Below are 20,296 nucleotides of genomic sequence, written 5' to 3'. Positions count from 1 at the left end.
TATTAGTTAACTTGTGAAGAATGTTTATTAGATACATAAAAACATAAAAGGTTGAATAACCTGTGTTCCTTACCAAAAGCTCCTTCAGGTAATAGAGACTCACAGGAGTTCTCCTTGCCCTCAGAAAACAGTTACTACAAAGTAAATCTCTACTGTGTTGTAAAGCAGCATGGTATTTTAAAGGTAAATGTGGTATTTCACTGACAAAAAAAAAAAAGAAAACAGTTTAAATGAGAAAGATTGCAACAGCTGTATCATGATTTTACAAAACACCTCAAGCTTCCAGACAGGCAGACCCTGTAGCTCAGGAGGGAAAGTCTGGATTCCTTGCATGGCTGTACAAAAGCTTAGCTTAGACATTAGTAAGACCCTGATTGTATTCTGACACTCGACCAACATTAAAACAATTCAGACAAGAAGCTTCAAAAAACTCCTCCTGCCTTTTCTAACTAAAGGCGTATACAGATCTTTATTTTAATTTTAAAATAAACCTCTTTTCTCCTCTCCCCAACATGAAAGATCATGTTTACTTACAATATGCCAACCTGTCTTTAAATTTACCATGTAAATATTTCAAAATGTTTAGCCTCATTAAATTGATAATTACTACCTCTAGCAATGGGAACAAAGTTTTTCATAGAGCTTAAGGCCAAAAGGACTTATTACAGTCCAGTCACTCTCTAAACTCCAGAAGAATGCAGGTCAGATGGGCTGTTCAAGCATTTTGCTGAAAGCTATGTTTTCCAATTCTTGAGTTAATAATGCCATTCCCATCTTCACTTTTTCACCACCACTGTATGATGTGTGGGGAGTGGGTGTGAGTGAAACCCCAAGTCAAAAATCTTGAGGTGGAAATTCCTAGACTTCTTACATCCAATGAGAACATCCTTCAACAATGCCAGACAAGGGAATTCTGTTCTAACAGAAGGTTTTAGTAGAACATAAATGAGAACAATTTACTTTTTAAGCTAATTTAGGAAGAAAGAATACTAAATAAAAAGCTGAAAAGGAGGTAGTTAAATAAAACTCAAAAAATTAAACAGGTCCAAGGTTTTCATAGCAGCACCAGACACAGGCTTGAAAACTGTGTCAGGAGCAGTCCCACCTTCCCAGGCATTCCGGCTGAAACCCTTTGGGGTGGCAGGCTGCCCTGCCACGTCTTGAGGGAGAGTGAGGCTCTGGGAAATGAGTAGCTGTAGCTCCTGCAGAAACTGTTGAAAATCATCATTCTTAATCCTCTGGATAATTGAACCCAACTAAAATAAAACAATTTGCAGGTAAAAGCTAAAGAGAATAGAAATAATTTGCGTGGCATTGTTATCTGGACGAATTAGTTTCACTGATTCGATTGCCCTATTTGTAAATTGGGGATAATGCTACTTCTATTGTAGTCTCAGAAAGAAGCTGAGAAGATTAACTCGTACTATCTGGAACATGAGAAGCATTATAAAAGTGCTAAGTAGTAATTATAAGGATTTATTACGGGTTAACCTTAGGAAAAAAAAAAGAAATAAAACTGTTAGGCTTTAAATATATAAAGATTAAAATGAGAAAAATATAGCACAATGGGTCACTGATAAACATCCCAGGCCATCTAACATATTGCACTCCCTACTTCAAGCAGTCCTTAAATAATTACTGTGTACCAGCATATGAGCTTGATATATTGATTTTGTTTTGCTCATTGATATGCCCATGTCATAGTAACATTATTGTTACAAAATCTGCACACTTGATAGTTTTACAACACCAAAATACATTCCCAGGAATAGGAGAGTTAATGTTTTAAGAAAAGATTTCATTAAAAACGTAATACTGGCAGACTTCTCTTCATGGAAAATATCGCCTCCTCACAGAAAGCAAACAACATTAAAATTCATTGCTAGCACTCCTTCTCCCTTTTCCCTCCTCTTGTGTCTCACTGAACATACAGTCTCTGGTTATATATTCATTTCTGGTATGTCCTTTTGTTTCACATAGAAATGTTTCAATAGCAGATTATATACAGCAGATCAGATTTCTGTTATATATACTCTTTGGATATACTTTTTCTCCCTTTAGCCGTCCACCTCCCTGAGCCACACTCACTTAGGAAAGCGTGAATAAAATGGTCCCACGGCAAAAAGAAAAGTGTTACTCACATTGTATTTTTTTGTCCTTGGATAAATATTTACATTTCCAGGTTATTAGAGAAAGAAGACTTTTGAACAGAATCACAGTTCAAGGACATTTTTGATTTAATGTCAGGTCCAGGAATGTTAATATTTGATCAGCAGACTAATATCTATATGTGCTGTGTTTATATGGCAAACTTAAAACAAAAAAAAAGCCGTTAAATGCTAAAGTCCCTGCAATAGTCATACCACTTAGGTACTTAAACATTAATGTTTAATTCTCCTTCTAAAAGCTCAAGTCCTGTTCTTGCTTCTGATAAACTGATAAAAAGCAATCTCTTAAAAATGTTCTGGTCTGACCTCAATTCTGAACTTCAGAGGCATAAAATGACAGACAAGTCTTTATACATGCCTTAGTCAGCTATCTCAGCAGGTTATCAGAAACCAAGATCAGAGATCACCAATACTTAAAAAGTCAAATTCTGCCTGCAGATGTGCATGTAGAGCTCCCGCTGAAATCAGCAGGGTGAGTTCTTACAAGGAAAAAAATTGGCTCTAAATGAAATCTGTTGATCTAATAACAGCATGTTCTACCGAACTAGGTTGGAGGTAGAAAAGATTTCCACTTTTTACTGGTCACCTTTTTTTATTCCTTAGAGTTCAGGAATTTTTCTGCACTTATTGTCAGGGAAAACTTGACAGTATTATTTAGCCCAAAGGTCCTTAATCAAAGACAGAATAGTTACTTTGTTCTACTAATAATTGTGTTAATACAATTAACACAAATCTGCTACAAATTGGGTGAAATCTGGTGCAGCTTTTTCTCAGGTGCTGGTTCTTCTGCAAAATAGTCTACAAGAGGCGGTTTCTCACACTAATCGTTGGATTCCCAAAAAACTTAATTAAAGAATACTCATTTTTTGTTTGTTCTTTGTTAGCAAAGCAACATTAATGTTGCTGTATCTCAATTATGCTACTGTTTCCCAATAAATAGTATGGTCAAGGGCAGTTTTAATTTTAAAAGATGACTATAATATTTCACTTCTCTGTCTGCTCATCATTTTCTTATTATTCCTATGTAAAAAAGATTTTGTACTCTCCCTTACAATAAGTAGCTTGACATAGACAAAAGCCCTCTGTAACCTAGTCTCCATAAATCATTCACTGCAATTAAAGTGGTAGCACCTAAATATGAAATCAGAAATGTATAGCTTATTGCAAAAGGAGCCAGCAGAAGGAATGACTTTTCGCTTCAGGTATTTAAAATGGGCTTAGATATGGGCTATTGCCCTGGTTATTGCCAGAACAAACTCTCCAGTCTCATGTGACTGATTACACAGCAACAACATAAGGCAGATGAGACTTCTGGATTGTTTGTATCAGTTGCAAATACGGGGTTATTACATATCAAATAACCATTTGTGAATATATTTCTTTTCATGTGAGAAAATAAGTTGATTTGTAATCTGTTAAAATGAGGTTAAGAGACCACAGGACACAACTGAGTGATTTTCATCTCCTACAAGCTAAGCAGCATAGCAGAACTGACTTCAGCTGGTACAACTACGTGATGAAACACTCCATGGTTTTTACCTCAATTTCATATTTAAAGCAAACCTTAGAAAATTAAACTTGCATCAAGTAGTGACAACAAAACAAACAACCCTACTAAATTCTCTGTTGTATAAAATTACTCTTAAAAAAAGGTAAAAACAGTCCACCAGGCTGCACAACTAATTAGGTAATGTTATTAGCTGAAGTGTCTTTGATGTTTTACAACATCCTGAAAGTTGACCCGTTAACAAATTCAACAAACTTCAACTATAGCTTTCATCATAGCAACTCCACAAAGTTTTAAATTCACAAAAATATTATATATAAAAAGGACATCTGTAGGATGTCAAAATGTGACAGTAAATTTAAGTAAGATTTTGGTTTATTTTAAAATAAAGTTTATTATATTCTGACACACTCTACTGATGTTTTAGTTTATATTAGCATTGAAACAGTCACTGAAGAGTTTTTGACATTTTGTAAATTCTATTTTTATTGACTGTATTTATACTTAAAACCGTAAAGTCCTCTAGAATGCCGTTAGATCATCTCCTCCTTTTATAGTATCAGAACAATCTCTAGACTACAAATATTTCACACATACAAAAGCTGTTTATAAAGATCATCTCTAATTTTCTTAGGGATGATTTTTTGGGCTTTGGAAAGCTGGCAAATGGTTTAGAAGGAAATGGTTATTCTGTATGAATTAGTTTTTAAAAATCGCAGAATCCAGAAGAGAACTTATTAGGAGACTTAGTAAAGTAAAAAGGACAACTAAATTCTTATTGATTATAGACTGTGGTGGTGACAGCTGGCTTCAAATTAAATTGAAAAAATGTATATGCATTCTAAAGTAGTCTAAGGAGACATCATAAATAATTATTGCATGATTCTATCACAGCACAACATATATATGAAATGGTAAACTTAAGAAGCATTTGTAGCAGTAACTACTTCAGTTGTAGTCTGAAGAAAACATTAATACTTGCATCTCCTACACTGCAGGGAAATAGTTTCTTATTCAGCTGTCAATCAATGGATGCTGTCATCTGTTAATTCTACAAACTATTTAAAAATACATAGTCAAGTCTTAGTTCATAGTCTAAAATTCTCTATATGGAATGACTGAGTATTTTTAATGTTTTTAAATCTAAGAACAGTAGGAAGTATAGCTATAGTGGGGACTGATGCTTGTAAATTGTCATAATACATCCTAGTCTATAAGTACTGAAACTGCTGAAAAAATACTTTAGGACCACTTCTGTAGACTTGCCTACTGCAAAGTCTGTTAAATAGAAATTTTATCCTCAAATATCTGTAACAGCAGTGAAACCAATCAGTGTTGTATGTTAAAAAAAAAGTGATTATACATGGTAGAAATTTGAAGTAAAAAAGGGCCTGTGTTTGGAATAATGCAAGAAGATAGCTAGGCAACACAAAAAAATAACAAAAGTGGAACAAAAGTAAGTTTATTCAGAATACCAGGCAAGTTAATTTACTTCCAAACACCAATAATTTGCTGTTGATATAAATTCAGACCTCTATATGAAAAGTAAATATTGTCTTTTGTTGGTGGGTTTTTTGTTTGTTTGTTTGTTTTTTATTAAGGAACATATAGTCTATTAGTAAAGAAGGGGAATTAAAAAGATCTCAAAAGTCATTTTACTTTACAGACGATTGCATGAGGTCTGCCAGCTTAACTTAATGAATACCTTAATTTTATGTTAGCAAAAAATTAACAGGAACATAGGCATTGCATTACAATCTGACTACAATTTGCTTTAATAAGGATCTAGTACTGCTATTGATTGGTCTAGCTAGTTGGAAATTCTGGCTATTCAATACAACTTCCACGAAATTATTTCTTCCACAGTTTCTACGGATCTATTTAAAACTGATCTCTTCTTGTCCAGTGTACATCTCCATTTCTAGGAGGGGATGAATGTGGACTATTTTCTTGGTTTTAGGTGCCATTCATTAATTTTCCTGTATGTGACCCCTACCCATTCCTTACAAAAATCATTCTTTCTTCAGAAAGTGTAGAAAATTATCAATTACCTAAGTATTTCAAATAATTTTGGAAGAATTTTTTTTTTCTCTCAGAATCTCCATTATAAGCAGCTGTCAGCACAGTTCCCTTATAATAGCACTGTAAGAGTCCATTTTTCTGAAATACCTCTTTTCAGAACAGCAGCAGCTTAACAGTACTAAAATGAAGTACCAAAGAATATATAAGGCTTTTTTTTTTCTTCTTTAAATGAACTGTCCATGCTCATTCATTGTTCAGTAATTGAGGTTGCTAATTTAGTATTAGAGTGTTTGTAATAATACGGTATTTTAACCCTGCCAAATCTATTTCTTTTAATTCTCTGGCCATATATGAACACAACTGAAATTTAGCTAATTATCTTAAGGGGTTGTCTTGCCTTTCATCTCATTTAGAGAAGAGATGACTAGAGACAAAAGGATCAAGTGCACATAGAAAGTAATTTTGGAGTAGATGATAAGCAGATCAGCTCATTTCTGATCTATGCATAATTGCAAACTGTTCAGTTTACAAATTAGAAGGAAGTTTCAGGTTGACACTTTCCAGTGAACATTTGTCAGTGACATATAATTGGCTACAACTGTCAATTATGCTGAAGTCTGAAATAAACAGCATATAATTCAGGCTTGACATCTACAGAACAAAAGTACTTATACAGTACTCATGTGAATTTCTCTTTGCCTTTTGTTTCACAATTTTGTAGAAAATAATTAGTAGAAATTATCCATAAAGATAAGAGAAGACGAGAAAACAGTGAGAAGGTATCACCATGACATGTAATGATTGTTGCACACTAGCAGCATAATCTTTAGCAAGGTTTTGGTTGGTTTGGAGTAAAGGAGAGTCTTTTGGGAAGGAAGAGAGGCAAGGTGGTCCTGCTGCCACCAATTCCTGGAATGGGTCTTTGAATAAGATACCGAATGGATGAGGCAGGTATGATTGCACATCAGTTGCATACCAGGAAAAGTTTAACACAAAAACTAAGTGGTGGTCTCATGTGACCATGTCTTATGTGAAGTATTTCAGGCGTTTGATGAAAAGGAGAAAATTTTGTTAGTGTATCTGTTGAATTTGCTGCAGAGAGAAGTAGAAATCTCAGGTCATGACTAAAATATGATCTGAGCTAAAATCAAAATGATCAGCCAAAGGATATTAGAGAACATTTAATAGATTAATTTGGGCTTGAACTGAATTTAAGACAGTTAAGCGATGGTTTGGATTTTAATGGACAGAAAGGTATGCTTGGAAGAGAGAGAGAGAGAGAAAGTGTGTTATTAAGAAAGTAAATTATATTTCAGTCTGCAGATAAGATCACTCATATGAGAGAAGAGAAAAGGGAGAATAACATAGGACAGCAGAGAAGTCTGAAGAATATTTTGATTATAGATCATCTGTGGTCTAGGTTGCTGTTGCTGTTTAACCCCAGACATCAACTAAGGCAACCACGCAGCCTCTCGCTCACTCCCCCTGGTGGGATGGGGGAGACAGTCAGAAGAGTAAGTGAGAAAACTCGTGGCTTGAGATAAAGACAGTTTAATAGGTAAAGCAAAAGCCATGCATACAAGCAGAGAAAAACAAGAAATTCATTCACTGCCTCCAACTGGCAGGCAGGCGTTCAGCCATCTCCAGGAAAGCAGGGCTACATCATATGTAATGGTGACTTGGGTAGATAAACACCATAACTCTGAATGTCCCCTGATTCCTTCTTCTTCCCCCACCTTTATATGCTGAGCATGATGTCATATGGCATATAATATCCTTTTGGTCAGCTGGGGGTATCTGTCCCAGCTGCGTCCCCTCCCAACTTCTTGTGCACCACCAGCCTTCTCATTGGTGGGGCTTATATGCTGAGCATGATGTCATATGGCATATAATATCCTTTTGGTCAGCTGGGGGTATCTGTCCCAGCTGCGTCCCCTCCCAACTTCTTGTGCACCACCAGCCTTCTCATTGGTGGGGCGGTGTGAGAAGCAGCAAAGGCCTTGACTCTGTGTAAGCCCTGCTCAGCAATAATGGAAACATCGTTATACTATCAACACTGGTTTCAGCACAAATCTAAAATATAGTCTCATACAAAATACTATGGAGAAAATTAACTCCACCCCAGTCTAAACCAGCACATTTGCATTCTTTGGGGTAAGTGCGTGAAACTATTTATCTCTTGGCCTCAGAATCAGAGATGAAGAGTTGGTAAATCAATACTGATCAAGGATCTATAATAATAAACCATTAATAGTGATCAAGGATCAGTTGTTTTGTGTGACTTCAAAGTTACACAACAACATTAAGAGCTCCAGCAACTATCACTAAAGACAACAGTGACAAATGACACTGGCTAAGCTCATTCCCTAGGAAGTTATTCATCAGTTTAGGTTTAGGAAGGCTACTGTGACCCTGATTAGGAGAAGGATTTGCAAACAATGTAGTCACATGTGACGAATATTTCAAAGATCAGCTCAGAAGGTGCTTGGGGTGCTAGATGTGTAGAGAGTAATAGCTACTCTCTGTCACACTGTAATATCATAATTCATTGTGATACACATCATAAAAACCAGACCAAGGACGAGAGATTTATAATATACCAATTTTGATAATGTTTGGCTCATAATTTAAAGGAAAAATCTTACTGGTTGCTAATAATTTTTAACTGAAGGCTGCATAACTTGTGTTGTCTGCAACAAATTTACCTTTTAATTGAAACATTTTCAAAGGAAAAGTATTTAACCTTTTAAGTGAATCAATTACTTAGAGGAGCGAGAAGAAAACAGTAGTAACCAGGCATGTGCTAAACTAGCTTATACAGGCCAAATAATAAACATCAAAGGCATTTAAAATCTGCGGAGTTGAGTAAATGTCTGAGCAATTCTCCCAGTCTTGAATATTATAAGGTAAGTTTTTAAATTGCACATTAGGAATTACACAACAGATTTTAACTCATTTTCCATTCTCATATGCAGACAGCACTTTGGGGGATTACTACAGTTTTGGAGCTAAGGACTGGGCCTGTAGACTGTAAGAATTAACTAGGAATCTAGGAGGAATCAACTCAGTGCTGAGCAGGTTGGGGCTTTCTTCCCGCTCCCTCCACTTGTCCCTCTACCGGAAATCTCTCTTGCCCCTTCAGTCTTCCCATCATTGCACCTCCACTTTAGACTAAGAATGATGTTCTTCATTTCTGTAGCACACAGAACGTAGACACTGCTTGTCAGTGTCTTTGAGTCAATTCTACATACTCTTTTTTGCAAGTGTTCCCATATTATCTTTCTTAATCTTATTAATACTTTCAGGCATTAGACTAGCAATTCTTTTAGTAACTAATTTCCTCTCAAAACAACAACATTGTTTACAAGTAACTATGAATATAATACTGTTATTGAAAGTTTATTTTATGTAGTTGTTAAATATGCATTAAATCTTGTAGAAATTTGCTTTAATGGTTTGCTTTAATATCTTGTACAAAAGCAGCCAAAATATAATCTTTCTCTTCCATCTTTGATAGCTGTGGAAGTGAAACACAAAACTAATAGTTTTCCAATTGTTTGGGCTTCATTTAAACAAAACAAGGGGGGTGGGGAGGGAGAAAAACTGAGTAAATTTAATCATTATTACTGAGTTAGTAATAATAGTTACACCTAAACTTATCAAAACAGGGAGTAAAACGGAAATGAACTTACTATCCTACAAATATGTTCAACATACAAATGGGTTTAAATCACATCTTATTGCTCCTGTCACAGGAAATATATTTACATTAAGCCATCTTTTTTAGGTTTTAAAAAATTAAACCCAGCAACCAAGGCTAGGGTTATGAGTATATTTTCAATATTTATATTCAATATTTAGCTAGATATGCTAAGGATATAAAGGCTTATGATCAAACTTTCTATAGTCTAGCCAGATCACCTGTAAGAAACGCAAACTTTAAAACCTTTTAAGGATTTACATGCTCTGTTTTAGGGTTACATAAATTATTGGTCTTGATTTACAACTTTTCTAAAATAGATTTCACTCTAAGAAAAAATATGGATGTCATAAATATGAATAACTGAGGTAAAACCTACAAAACCTGAAAACATACAATTTTATATAGGCCTTCGAATTGCAGACAAAATTGTAGCTTTCTTTCTAGTTATAAATTTCACAAACATGCTTGCATTACCTAGTTAGTACATGCATTTATCTTCAGTATTTATATTGGAATTACATGTTGTTAGAGCAATACATACGTTCTAGATAGGATATTTTGGGACTATTACTGTGCTACACACAGAGTTAATATTTTTCAGCTTTTGGCCTATTGTGTTCTTATATTACCTAAGGTAATTATGGTCACTTAGAAGGTGCTGAAAGCACAATATCACCCTGTGTGCATCTAACAGACTATAATTGCTATATATGAAATGAAAAGTTATAGCATATAAGGATATGAATAGATTCTGTATGTTTTTTACATTTGCCATTTAGCTCATAATCTTATGGTATAGTTTTATGATGGCCTATATTCATAAATGTATTAAGTAAATATGGTACAAATGAGATAAAGATAAGGGGGTAGAGGTAACATTCAAGGTCAGGTTGGATGAGGCTCTGAGCAACCTGATCTAGTTAAAGATGTCCCTTCTCATTGCAGGGTGGTTGGACTAGATGACCTATAAAAGTCCCTTCCAACCCAAACTATTCTATGATTCTATGGTAACACATAATTTTATGTGAAATCATTATCCTGAAACAGAAGCTTTTTTTTCTGTCTGGCCCTAATATTAAGACTTCAGAAGGCATAAACAGACATGTAAAAAGTGATAGTACCTCTGGGTTTTCATAAGCATTAAGATTTCTGTTTTATCATGGATGTTATTAGAATTACATTATGTTGTCTAGGACAGATTTTTTTTTTTTTTAAACTGCAACAGGATTCAGCACTATAATTATGGAGTCAACAGTTATGGTCACAGCTTTGGAATAAAATGACTTGCTTTGTTTTCCAGTAATATCAGGGCTTCAGTGTTTCTGTTCAGAATATCTTCTTCAAAATCACAAAAAAAATCCATGTTTATAATAAAGACACTTTCTGAGAATTTGTAAATAGATCTCTACTATTCATTTAGGAATTTAAATGAGGATAAACAAATTTTGCAGCTAACTGTTCACCAGCTACCAAGTACTTAATTTGTCACAATTATATATTATATAATATTTGTACAGGACACTCATTAAACCACCTGTATGATTAAAACTCATGGACTTTTTTTTTTTATAAACTACTGTATTGGGTTTGTGTGGCCACGTTTTGGTAGCATGGGGGCTGCAGGGGCCACTGCCCAAGGCCAAGCCCATCAACGAAGGTGGTAGCACCCCTGCGATAACGTAGTTAGGAAGGAGGGTGGGGGGAAACCTGTGCAAATACAGCCAAAGAGAAGAGTGAGAATATGTGAGAGGAACAGCTCTGCAGACACCAAGGTCGGTGAAGAAGGAGGGGGAGAAGGTGTTCCAAGCACCCAAGCAGAGATTGCCCACAGGCCATGGTGAAGACCACAGTGAGGCCGGCTGTCCCCCTGCAGCCCACAGAGCTCCACGCTGGAGCAGATCTCCACCTGCAGCCTGGGGAGAAACCCACGCTGGAGCAAGTGGATGTGCCTGAAAGAGGCTGTGACCCCATGGGAAGCCCACCCTGGAGCAGGCTCCTGCCAGGGCCTGTGGCCCCATGGAGAGAGGAGCCCCGGCTGGAGCAGGTTTGCTGGCAGGACTTGTAAGACCATGGTGAGGCCGGCTGTCCCCCTGCAGCCCACAGAGCTCCACGCTGGAGCAGATCTCCACCTGCAGCCTGGGGAGAAACCCACGCTGGAGCAAGTGGATGTGCCTGAAAGAGGCTGTGACCCCATGGGAAGCCCACCCTGGAGCAGGCTCCTGCCAGGGCCTGTGGCCCCATGGAGAGAGGAGGCCCGGCTGGAGCAGGTTTGCTGGCAGGACTTGTGGCCCTGTGGGGGACCCAGGCTGGAGCAGCCTGTTCCTGAGGGACGGCACCCCGTGGAAGGGACCCAGGCTGGAGCAGTTCATGAAGAACTGCCAGCCAGGGGAAGGAGTCATTGGACAAGTACCGGGAGAACTGTCTCACATGGGAGGGATCCCACACTGGAACAGAGGAAGAGTGTGAGGAGTCCTCCCCCTGAGGAGGAAAGACTGGCAGAGACAATGTGTGATGAACTGACCGCAACACCCATTCCCCGTCCCCCTGTACCACTCAGTGGGGAGGATGTAAAGGAAATTGGGAGTAAAGTTGATGCCAGGAAGAAGAGAGGGGTGGGAGGAAGGCATTTTAAGATTTAGTTTTTATTTTCTCATTATCCTACTCTGATCTGATTGGTAATAAATTAATTTTCACTGAGTTGAGTATGGTTTTACCTGTGATAGTAATTGGTGAGTGATCTCTCGCTGTCGTTATCTTGACCCATGAGCCCTTTGTTATATTTTCTGTCCCCTGTCCAGCTGAGGGGGGACAGTGATAGTGGCTTTGGTGGGCACTTGGAGTCCAGCCAAGGTCAACCCACCATAACCACATTTGATTTTTAAAGGAATTTTTTCTTCATTAGTCATTCTATTTCCTCTTCCTTAGATGCTAATGTTCTACTACAGAAAATAACAGTCAGCTCAGATCTCTTTCAAAATGACTGATGATTCCCATTTATGTGACTGCAACAGAGGCACTTTGTCCTTACCAAAACGGCAACTGCCTCTGTTGTGCTCTAGGTGAAGGAATCCTGCAGTATTTATAAAGTCTGGCCATGGCAGTCATACTGAAAGAGGACAAGTCCTCACAAGTTTGTCAATTAGCAATGATTTTATGAAACAACACTTGAAAGCAGATAAGCATTAAATTATAGAAGATAATAATAGTTTTTCCAGGGTTGTGTTTTTTTTTTTTAAATGATCTTACATTATGAGGCTTAGTTATCAAGACAGATAGTAAATACCACCATCATGACAAAACAACAAAAAACCCATATATTTTAAATGATTTAAATTCTACTCTACAAGTGTATATACAACCATGTACTCATCATATTTGCAAAAATATGATAAAGAACAGAATTAATTTTCTATACTTTTAACATATATTCTCCTACCTATTCTATTTTGCTTTCTTTACTGTTAACTCTGTATCTCCTGAGTTAGCAGTGAGTGTGCTAAGGATATTTACATATTCCTGCAGTGCTTTTTACCCAGGTTAGCAATTTACATTCTCAATGTTGCTTCAATTCCAATTTAACTGCAGAAATTATAAAATTCTTTGTATGTAATTTTTTTTTAAATAAATCACTAAGATATTTATTTATCAATTTAAAAAAGAACTCCTGATATGGGGATTCATGCAATGAACAAGCCAATCATTTTACATTCAGAAATACTGACATACCGACACATACCTTGACTTTTTCTAAGTGATCCTGCAGAGAATCAATTAGCAGATCCCCCACTGGCTGCCAGGACCCCTTGAACACTTCGGCCTGGCGCAGTTTCAAGTCCAGTTCATCCATTGCTTCTTGAAGGCCCTGCAGTCTTTCAAGAGCATCATCTATCTTCTTTTGCCAATCAGCAGACTGTAGATTCAGCTTATCCCACTCAGTTCTGACCTCATCTGCTTGCCTTTGGAGAAGTTTAGTCACATTGTGGGCCCGTTCCTCAGGTGACAGCTCTAAATGTGAAAGTCAAGAAGCTTTTAAGACGTATTCTGTCTTAGAAGAAAAATCATTACCATCTGGGTAACTTTAAAGCTCAGTTAACTAGCTCAGAAACCATTCATAACCAAAAACACCTGTGAAATGTATTTTATTAATGTATTCTCATTTGAAAATCTCTTAACAAATTTAAATCTTGCCACCATACAGATCACCAAAACATGCATTCAAATACATAAAGGCATTTTTAAACATACAAGGTGTAGCTAAAAGTTTATCAACTGTTTCCAGGTTCAGCAAAATAGTTCTGGACATACATAAATATTAATAATTGTGAATAGTTTGCTGCAATTGAGTGGATTTGGGAGTTTCTGTGCTACTGAGACTACAAGCAGAATTTTAAGTTAAATTGCAGCTTTCAGAGCTCAAATAGTTCTATAGTTATAGATAGGTCCTGAAAGCCAGTTTCAAAACCTTCTTTATAAATATGCATGTCTATTTAATACCACAGTGTTCAGAAGGATCGCTAAGGGTTTCTTTCATCTATATTTTTAGCTTAGTTTCTGAATACTGACATTCATCTTGGCATGTAAAAAGAATGCTTTCACAGCAGCTGGCAGAATTTATTTAATCATCAGTGATCATCAGTGATCTTTCCAGCAACATGTTATTACCCTGCTCTTTCTTCAATTACCTCTTGGTTCTGGGTAGAGCTTCTCCAGTCCCTCCACAGGCTGCTCTGCTAAGAAGATTCGCACAGTCTCAAGCGCACTCCTGATAACAGGTTCTTTTGTTTTCAGCTCCCTCTTGAAAGTCTGAGAGACGAAACAAAATTATTTTAAGTGGCTATGTAATGAAATACCAAGTACTAGCCCTTGTTTTCATCAATTTAAGCACAAATTGCCAACAACAGCTTCCATGTGTTTATTACAAGTAGCTAAAAAAAAAAAGTAAAAGAGATAATCAGCTTTCACTTAACCTGAAATCACACTGAATTCAAAAGAGCAAATATAGTGCCAGCACGCTGCAAAGTACCCAAGGTTGCTGATCAAATTTTCACTGTGAGAGGGATCCCTTTTGTTCATTAACATCAGGGTCAACTCCAAAACTGAACTGCAATGGACAAGGCTTCGGCTGGCTCTGTACTGGAACACACCAGCATGGCCAATGATTCTTGAAAGCAAAATTGCAAGAATGTGAAGGAAAATCCAGTATGTCTTACTGCTATCACTTTGCTACTGCTGCTGGCAACTGTTATATCATAAAAAAAAAAAAAAAAAGACCTATGGATATTGACATGTTAACCCATAACAATTAGTAACAAAAAAATTCCAATATATGAAATCATAGCATTCCCTTCTAGTAGTGATGTAGATGCATCTCTTCCAAAATTACACAAACTGAGATTTCTGAAATGTCGAATGAAGGCCAAGGTGAAAATTCAGAAATGCAAACTAGCTTAGATGTAGGCATGCATGAGTAAAAATTAAAGGGCAGAAAGTAGTCCTTATGAAATAGTTAATTCCTAGTTGCTTTAATCAGTAGTTATTAACAATTTCTGGATCTTTACGTTTAACATTGCTCTGCGGTACGTTCTGCTCCTTTTCAGATCAACTGTATTTCTCCCTTTCATCTGTTCCTTTCCTGTCATGCTTTTTGGCACCTGCCTCCTTTCTTGCCTTTTCTTCGTCTTTCCTATTTGCATTTTTCTTCCTCCAGCAACAGCTCCTTTTACCATCTCTTCTATTCCCTGATTTTAAAATGACTGTGACTAAGATTCTCAAGGTTGGTATCTGAAGTTTTGGTAGGCTACTGAAAATATACATATCTCCGGTTTGTTTGGTGTTTCTTTTTTTTGTTACAGAGAATTTAAGATTCCATTAATCTGAATCCAAGTGTTCAGCGTACAAAAATGCAGATGAACCTGGCCTGTGGGTTGCACATTGCACTGGGTCTTTTGCATGTTGTATTGAATTTATCTATATGGTCCTTACCACTGTTTTGTTTCAATGTTTTCTTCTCTATGAAACAATATTGAATGCACACTGTTTTCAAGTAGCATAGAGGTAAAATATGCAGATAATTATAGTGCAATGTAACTCAAAGCACAATACTGCAAAAAGGGACAGCCATATCCCATGAATGGAAAACAGATATTTTACTCCAGGGATTAGAAAATTCTTTTTACAACACAGGCATTATATAGGTTCCTTACATAATAAATTCACCAATTCAGTTAAATTAAGTATTAAACAAAATTTGGGTTTCCAGATTCAATATCAAAAAGTTAATTACACTTTTAATTATATTTGATATTAAATGCTCTGTACAGGAAATGTCTAACAGGTATTTCTGTTAGAGAAAAATAAAAAGAATCACAACTGCAGTTAATAATATGAGCACTCACAGGTAAAATATTCTTAATACCTTTCAGGACATGAATACATTATTCTACTATAAATGTTTAAATAAACCATTTATTAAGTGGTCAAGAACTGACCATAAGGTTTGTAATTGTGAATCAGGAAAACCTAAAGGGAAAGTGTGATTTCTTGAAGGAAACAACACAGTAAAAACTGTTAATTATGTGTTATAGACATGAATGGGGGGACTAGGATCCTTTCACAGACCACATCTTCTATCAATAGGGAATCTATTGTTTGATTAATATCTGTAATAAATATTTTAAACAGTCATGTTGACCCTTAAGAACCAACACTGATTTTCACAAATAAAGAAGAGTGCTGTGTATTAACAAGTAAACTACCATTGGACATTGCTCTGCATAAAAACTGAGAGGGGTTACTCCAGGGTTAAAACTCTTTAGCTTGGACATTTTTATGTTTACAAATTTTTATAAATTCATACCTGACTCTTGAATGAAGTACAATGGAAAGAGGAAATATAATAAGCCTTTTTCATGCCTTCAAATCTGCAAAATCTATTCTTTTAAATAGCCTTTGTGCTCACCTCACCTTACACCATTCTGTCCCACTAGAGTGTGGCAGGTCTGCAGCTCAAGTAAGCCAGCAAGTAGCACAATTTAAAATGTTCCCCCATGGTCTTGTGTGCTTTGCTTGTAACACCTGATGGTGTTAAAAGTGATAATAACAGTCATGTTGGCTTTTAAACATTAGAATTGTAGGCCAGCCATATCCTGCCCTGCATTAAAAGCAGCATGACCAGCAGGTTGAGGGAGGTGATTCTGCCCCTCTACTCCACTCTGGTGACATCCCACCTGGAGTCCTGCATCCAGCTCTACAGCCCTCAGCACAGGAAAGACATGGACCTGTTGGAACAGGTCCAGAGGAGGGCCACAGAAATGATCAGAGGGATGGAACACCTCTCCTATGAAGACAGGCTGAGAGAGTTGGGCTTGTTCAGCCTGGAGCAGACAAGGTTCTGGGGAGACCTTATTGCAGCCTCCCAGTACTTAAAGAGGACTTGTAAGAAAGATGGGGACAGACTTTTCAGCAGAGCTTGTAGTGATAGGGCAAGGGGTGATGGTTTTAAACTAAAAGAGGGTAGATTTTGACTAGATCTAAGGAAGGAATTTTTGAAAATGAGGGTGGTTGCCCAGAGAGGTGGTAGACGCCCCATCCCTGGCAACATTCAAGGTCATGTTGGATGGGGCTCTGAGCTACCTGCTCTAGTTGAAGATGTCCCTGCTCATTGCAGGGGAGTTGGACTAGATGACCTTTAAAGGTCCCTTCCAACCCAAAGATCATATGATTCTATGATATAGTATGCTTTATAAAAATCTCCGAAGACAAATTATTTCTCAGAATGTCTATGTCCAACACCAGTGAAACAGGAGGCACAGGCACAAAGGTCTGTTCTGTCCACATACACCAAGAGCAGGAAGAAGTCACAAGTATTCCAGAGGAACACAGAACGGCACCAACTTATAGGATATTTAAAAGCCAGAAACAACTTTGAGATATGTATTTGGGAATGAGTAGTACTACTGCATGGAGCACTGCTGCTGTGGTCAGGTCAACCCTAGCTATGTACAAATGAGAAGGACACAGAATACCTTCTTTCAGCTTGAACTGCTTTTCCATATGACAGTAACAACCAAATACACCTAGCAGCATTGTATTTCCAAAAGTGGGTTAAAGCCACATTCTTCCAATATCTCTTGTGCAACAGAACATGGATAACATAATCAGATAAACATAATTGATCCCATACAATGTGTGAGCAGGAATCATTGTATCTATCTTCTCAAAACAATAGAGAAATGCTAATGGGAACTTTCTGACTTTGTATATTTTGCATTTAGTCAGAAACAGAGAGTCTCTTGTTAAAGGAAAAGAGTGAGACAATGTGTTAAAGGTTTTATTTTCCAACTTTTCCATCCTGGATGTTGGATCTGGTGGATGCGATTATAGTCTGTAAATCCCGAGTTTTAGAATAGTACACAGTATGGTGTTAAAATCTGTTTACAGTTCTCATTGCCTTCCCTAGTTTTCATCTGCAGACTTCTACTGAGTGAGTTAAAATATGCTTCAGTATAAGAAATTTAAATAGGAGAGAATGAAAAAAACATGAGAGTGGAGCAGTAGTACAGAACAGCATTAAAAATAATGAATGCTCATTTCATACTATCCCATTCCAAAAATGTTCTTACTGTATGTAGAAAAAGTCACCTTTCTGATTAAAGTTTTGTTGTGAAATATGTACACATACACTACCAAAAAAAAAAATCATAACTAGCAATAAATGATGTTTTTTCTTCCTTTTGGGAGGGGGAAAAAATTATCTTTCTAGAACCCTGACAAATACATCTTTATAATAAGTAGAACATCATTGAAAGCAGAATTAGCCTAAATGAATGTCTAATTTACAGCTAATGATTTCAGTCTAATTCATTGAATGCCTTAACTTCTTCCACACTTTGTGGTGACTGTAGAGGAAATCGAACATGCATAACGTATTACCTGACAAAAAACCAAGTAAACTGCTTTATTTAAGCATCTCTATTTGTCATCAACACTACAGCAGCAATGGCATTCTGTCCACCATTTTAATAATGTATATATTGATCAGCTTATCGCAGACCTCCACTACCTCCTCATGGGTGTGCTTAAATCTCTTTAGGTGGAGAAACACAGACTGTTTAAATTGAAAGATGAAAATATAATGAGAAGAGAGTTGTATTAGTAAAACTAGCATTAATATCTTATTAGAAAAGCAGATATTTTTCCTTTTAATGAATTTTAAAGAATACAATTAAATTAATTCAAGGTTTCCCAACAAGAATTCTTTTTAAAAATGAGTTTTGACCTGAATTTTAAGAAGTAGATATCAACTGCACCACGAGAAAAGGTTAGTGTATTGAAGCAGGAATTGTATTAAGCACCACTGCTATAGATTTCATGCGAAAGACTTTCTAGGACATTGTTAATAATTAACTTTTATCATAAATGCTATTAATGCTGTTAATACAATCACTACAGAGAAGATGTGGCAACTCTTAAAAGAATGAGAGAAAAATCATGCTATCTGCATGATGCTTAAGTTTTACTGAGGTTATCAGTAACATGTACACAGTGGTTAATATAAATTCAATAAAATATTATGACACTTAGTAAAGCAAAGAAAACTGTAAGACAATTGAATAATGTTTTGAGGAACTGCAGCATTTTTTATCATTGACTAATCCCCCCCCATTCTAAGACTTTGACATAGCCACAATTTCTTCAGATGCCAAATATCGACAAAATTACCTCCTATATACGTAAACAAACAGTGGTTCTGTGAATGTATTTGGGATAAATTCCAAATTGCCTTGTCTAAAAAGCACCTCACATTTATAATGCAACAATGATTTTGGCTGCACGGATATCTCTTTTCTCAGCTGAGTTCAAGCTCTTCTCCAGAACAGATCCAAGCATATGAAATTTTCATCTGAATCCCACTCTTAAAATTTTTAAAGCCAATCTTGGACTAGGAGCATTGTAATGATAAGAACCAACTTCTTTTCATCTCTGCTATGAATGTCTGAGGTATTCCAGATGGTCTTCTAAATGACAGTGAGGTTAAATATGTTTGGTTTTTTCTTTAAATTGCATCCTTAAGAGGAAAAAATAAAATCAGCTTGTAACACCACTTTAGAAAAAGGATTCAGGCATAAAATTATGTTACATTCACCATGCCTTTTCTCAATGGCAATTAGTTAAACTGCTTATAAGTAATGTTCCCCTGCTGAGGCCTTTTCTCTTCTCCAGTGAAGAACTTACCTGGGTTCACTTCTGGCTTGACCTGGCAAAAACAATTCTTCACAGAAGGAAAGACATAGCACTGATATAGGAAGACCGAAGCTGGAAGTTTGGGTCATTTAAAAGATTAGTCAGATCAGGTACAGACTTAGCTTGTTTACTGAAGACTGATTTCCACAACTGACATTCAGGAGAACAAAATGAACAATCAGCAGATTCTTTTTCTCAAGACCATAGAGTCATAGAATAGTTTGGGTTGGAAGGGACTTTTAAAGGTTATTTGGTCCAACTCCCTTGCTACGAGCAGGGACATCTAAGTCAACTATATCAGGTTGCTCAGAGCCCCATCCAACACGACCTTGAATGCTTCCAGGTATGAGGCATCTATTGCTTCTCTGGGAAACCTGTGCCTGTGTTTTACCACTCTCATTGTGAAAAATTTCTTCCTCATATCTAGTCTAAATCTCCCCTCTTTTAGTTTAAAACCATTACCCCTTGCCCTATCGCTACAAGCTCTGCTGAAAAGTCTGTACCCATCTTTCTCATCCACCAGGCACCCCAAGTCCTTCTTGGCAGGGCTGCTCTTGATCCCTTGATCCCCCAGCCTGTATTGATACCAGGGGTTGCCCTGACCAAAATTCAACTGTTCTTTACTTTCACATCCAACACTCTGAGAGGTAAGTT

The 20,296-nt window shown here is 36.7% G+C and overlaps 1 protein-coding gene across 1 annotated transcript in view; it reads right to left on the bottom strand.

Moving 5' to 3' along the window:
* The window catches only part of LOC104618746 (dystrophin-like), a gene marked incomplete at both ends in the record, with an annotated part of 177,047 nt that overhangs the window by 58,159 nt on the left and 98,592 nt on the right, over positions 1-20,296 (bottom strand). Inside the window, 2 exons of the mRNA XM_010284423.1 lie at positions 13,137-13,405; positions 14,083-14,203. Coding sequence (XP_010282725.1) covers positions 13,137-13,405; positions 14,083-14,203 — 390 coding nt within the window. The remainder of the gene's footprint in view (positions 1-13,136; positions 13,406-14,082; positions 14,204-20,296) is intronic.

Source organism: Phaethon lepturus, unplaced genomic scaffold, assembly GCF_000687285.1.
Source record: "Phaethon lepturus isolate BGI_N335 unplaced genomic scaffold, ASM68728v1 scaffold1863, whole genome shotgun sequence".
Taxonomy (NCBI): Eukaryota; Metazoa; Chordata; class Aves; order Phaethontiformes; family Phaethontidae; genus Phaethon; species Phaethon lepturus.
Note: the sequence above shows the minus strand (reverse complement) of the source record. Positions and strands in the feature narration are given on the sequence as shown.